This window comes from Triticum dicoccoides, chromosome 7B (assembly GCF_002162155.2).
Source record: "Triticum dicoccoides isolate Atlit2015 ecotype Zavitan chromosome 7B, WEW_v2.0, whole genome shotgun sequence".
Taxonomy (NCBI): Eukaryota; Viridiplantae; Streptophyta; class Magnoliopsida; order Poales; family Poaceae; genus Triticum; species Triticum dicoccoides.
The window spans coordinates 395,168,383-395,172,527 of NC_041393.1; the positions used below are offsets into that span (position 1 = coordinate 395,168,383).

The following is a 4,145-nucleotide window of genomic DNA, read 5'->3' on the forward strand; positions in this document are numbered from 1 at the left end:
AACACATCCCAAATACATGGGTCTCACCAGACGGGAGAATGCTCCAACAACGCCAGCAGCAAACTGCAGCTATAGCCTATATGTACAATGCTACTAAGTTACTTTGCACCTACGGTTTTGCTACGTCGTTATATTTCGAACTTGCGTTTGGTATACAAATATTACCTTCATATTGGTTCACTACGCAAAAATTGGCATAAGAAAAATAAGATATGAATCATAAAAGCACAAAATCACATTTATATGTATATTTTATGCTGTGCTTTTATGTTCGTAATTTTACGTCATGTAAAAAATTACGGCCGATATATATTTTCGTATGTTCTTATTTACTTCGATGTAAGACAACATTTATGGAACGTAAAAATATGGTGTGGTGGTGTAAAAATAGGTATTCTACACCCTAGGTGATCGTTTGGGTCAAGAGATATTTCTTTTCTCAATATGAATGTTTTTTATCCAGATGGTAATGGATCATGTTTGTGGTGGTGGATACAAAATGTTGAGTACTACAATCTTTTCTTCATGTCTCTGTTCTCTCTCCTTCCTAGAAATGGCTGCATAGGCCACGCTCGCCCCTCTCCCTTCTTAATTTCATGATGTATTCGGATAAGGCGGGGGTATATGTGGGATTCAGACGAGCTTTCCCTGGGATTTGCTCCGATGGAACTGCTTGGCGGGGGTTGTTACTGTTCTAGAGTGTTAACCCTCCACAGACATTGGAAGGAAGGGTAATGATGGACGACAGGGTCATAACAGAAGAAAGGAAGAGTATGTGTCAGTGGTTAGTTCCACGTAACCAGGGTTTGAGCTTCACCGGAGAAAAATGAACTTAACGAATTACTCTTAGCAGTAACTAACTGCAGGTGTTTTAAATATATGTAGTGGAATATTAGGATTGCTACTGCTAACTGCATATGCTTCTGAGTCTGTAGGAAAAAGTAGTGTACAAACATTCCTAAAATGTTATGGATTCATTTATAAGTTTGACCATCTATAAAGAAAGAATTAGTAACATCACAAATATCAAACTGATATTAGGGCCTTTTGGTCGCAGGATTTTAAAAGAACAGAAACAGGAAAAACATAGGAATTGGATCATGACATGTTGAATCATACAGGAACTGAAGACACAGGAATGTGTAACTGATGTTGTTTGGTTATGCCACAGGAAACAACATAGGATTTTTTTCCTGAATGGTTAATCACATGACGTATTTGTCACTAAAATAAAGAGATGTTTCCATTAGGTTGGACCCATATGGATTCCAATTCGACAAAGCAAACAAGCCCAATGAGAAAAACTCCTACAGAATGGAATCCTCTAGAATTCCTATGAACTTCGATGGAAGCAAAGAGGCACTTACTAGATTTATCATGATGAAATGCAGTTCTATAATGTAATAATGGTTTTATTTCAGACACTAGAAACTGATGGTCAAAGCACTGTCTTGAAGACTGTCATGTCGTAACAGACTTGCATTTTGGATTTGAGGAAGCAATCACCACAAAATTTTAGAGGCATCAAACACTAATTGCTAGACATAACACCAAGAGTATACCATTGTATAATATGTTTTCTTATTGTCATCTTTAGTTGACATGGATGACCACTATATACCTACCCTAACACATGATGTAACAATCACGATACATTATTGCTAGAAGGAACGTAAGCTAATTAAGAGTTATTTAAATTAATAATACCCAAATATTGTAGTACTGGTTACTCCTTCGAAATTCAAGCTTACAACATCTTCTTGCAGCCAAATAAAGCAACCAACTTCTAAACATACTAATGTGGCATCAATCTGATTTATGAAGTTGCCAAAAGCACCTTCTAGCCCGAAAGTTCCAGACATCGCATAGCTACAAAGCTCTGGTTATGGGTTCCCTTTTGCATATGGCAACCCCACTACCTTTGGCGGCATCAATAATTTGGAACTTAATCCGGAAGTCATATTTTGACCCAGACGCTTTTGGGATGCTTCTAATAACCAACTAACTGCAGTGCTCTTGCTTGTTTAGATCCTAGGCCACACACAACTTGATAAGCCCTTCGAAGAAAATGTCATTCCGCACAAAATGCAAAACATTACACATGCAGTTATCTCAACTCTCAAGATTGTGCAGCTCCTCGAACCTCATTCTTCCCATTCAATCCAACAAGAAATCCCGTACATCCCAAGCGTTTACCATTGGCACGGCATAGTTAGCAATGAAGCATGGCGCTGTACCAAGTAAATACACAAGAAACCAAACAAAAGAAAGTGGTGATTGGTGCTTACCAAGGTGGCCCTGGCGAGGGCGCTCTTGCTGCCACCGGCCCCAACCCCGATCATCTCGCAATCCAGCGCCAACGCCTTCGTCAAGCTGGCCACCACCACCAAATCAAAACCCAAACGTCTCAAAGCGGCATACAAGGGAAGCTAACTGACAGGGCCTGCTCACCTGGTGTCGTCAGAGGTCGGCTCAAGCTTGAAACTCAGCTCCGCCGCCTCCGGGGTAGGAGACGGCTCAGGGGGCGGAGAAGGGGCGGGGCGGTGCTTGCGCTTGCCGAGGAACGTGGATGCAGGGAGCTTGGACTGGAGCTGGGCCCAGTTAGGGTTTAGGGCGGAGGGGGCAGCTGGTTTTGTCTTGGGCTTCCGCTTCGGGGTGCGCTTGGTGTCTCCGGCTGCCGCCGGCGCACCGGAAGACGGCGGCTGAGCCGCCATGGACGATTGCGGCGCGGCAGCGGCTGCTTGGGGTTGGGGGCTCGTTGAAAGGGTTTGGGCTTGTTTGCCTCTTCTTTTGGGTTTTGGACATTTTGACCGACCCGGAGGAAAGATTTGGAATTAAAGGGTCCGAACATTTTTTCAGAAATATACTTTTTTTAAATCAAGAGCTTTATTGATTTAGCATGCTAAACGTTTTCATGATTTAATATGGCCTTTCCTTAAAAAAAGAGCTTTATTGATTTAAGTAGCGGGAGTACATTCCTTCATCACACAAGCCGTGAGGAAGGCTGGAACATAATTTATCCAAAGACATCGTCTCCTAGAGGAATTACAGCGCAAAGATGTGCTAATTTGTTCGCCTCTCTCGGAATGAAAGTTAAGCGAAACTCCTCAAGACAAAGCTCTTGAATTTCTTTCATTGTGGCAGTCTCCGAACGATCAATGTCATGTCTGGAGAATTTCACAACTTCACCAAACTTTAGGCATCAATTTTAACTATCACCTTTCTGTAACACAGATCCAACGCAAACTGGGTACCATCTCGAATTCCAAATGATTCCATTGCCATAGCAGAGAAACAATACTCATACCATATCGCCTGAGCTCGTACTAGTTTCCTTCATGGTCCCGAACGCCTAAGCCAGTGCCTCCCTGATGTGTATCAACATCAAATGTTGCGTCAACATTTATTTTCAGGTAGGAATATCCGGTGGCTTCCATTTGTGTTTTTCTTTTGGAGTTTCCGTCGATTGCTGCTTTCCAGACTCGGTTAGTTCATAAGCTACATGAGTAGTCCATTTCACCGACTGCATTTGCGATCTTGAGCTCTCTCTGTGCGTACGTGCATTTCTCTCCATCCACACAGCCCATGCACCGCAAATAATAACACATGCTTCAGTTTTCTGTACTTTGATTCCCTCCATCATATCCATAGCCCAGGTTTTAGGGTGTAGCTCCGATTCTTTGATGGATGTATTGTTCTTTATCTCCTGCCAGAATAGCTTAGCCCATGTGCACTCAAAGAGGGCATGCCTAATACTCTCTTCTTGCCCGCATGCTTGACAAAAAACAATGCGTTCAATATGTCTAGAACTTAAGACAGCTCGTGAAGGGACAAAACCCTTGATCACTCGCCACTAGAAGTTTTGAACGTTCGGTGGTACTGGGAAGCGCCATAATTTCTTCCAGAATAGTTTGTCCGGTCCGCCTGCACTTGATGTTGCTTCCACATCTCATCGTCGTTCGATCATCAATTTATAGCAGGGTCATACTGAGAAATTTCCAAATCTGTCCGGAAACCATGACCAGAAATCTTCATGTGCTCTGCCCATTGGGATCCTAGACATCATGGATACATCTGGCTCCACGAATTTAGCTTCTAACTTATGCATATCACAGGCACCATTATCTTGATCAACCAGTTCTTCC

The 4,145-nt window shown here is 42.6% G+C and overlaps 1 protein-coding gene across 1 annotated transcript in view; it reads right to left on the bottom strand.

The window, feature by feature from the left end:
- LOC119340304 (RNA exonuclease 4-like) overlaps window positions 1-2,787 on the bottom strand; it is a 5,139-nt gene extending 2,352 nt beyond the window's left edge. The window contains exons 1-2 of the mRNA XM_037612196.1: window positions 2,452-2,787; window positions 2,289-2,373 (exon numbers count right to left, since the gene is read on the bottom strand). Coding sequence (XP_037468093.1) covers window positions 2,289-2,373; window positions 2,452-2,714 — 348 coding nt within the window. The 5' untranslated portion in view covers window positions 2,715-2,787. The remainder of the gene's footprint in view (window positions 1-2,288; window positions 2,374-2,451) is intronic.
- Between the last annotated feature and the right edge of the window lie 1,358 nt (window positions 2,788-4,145).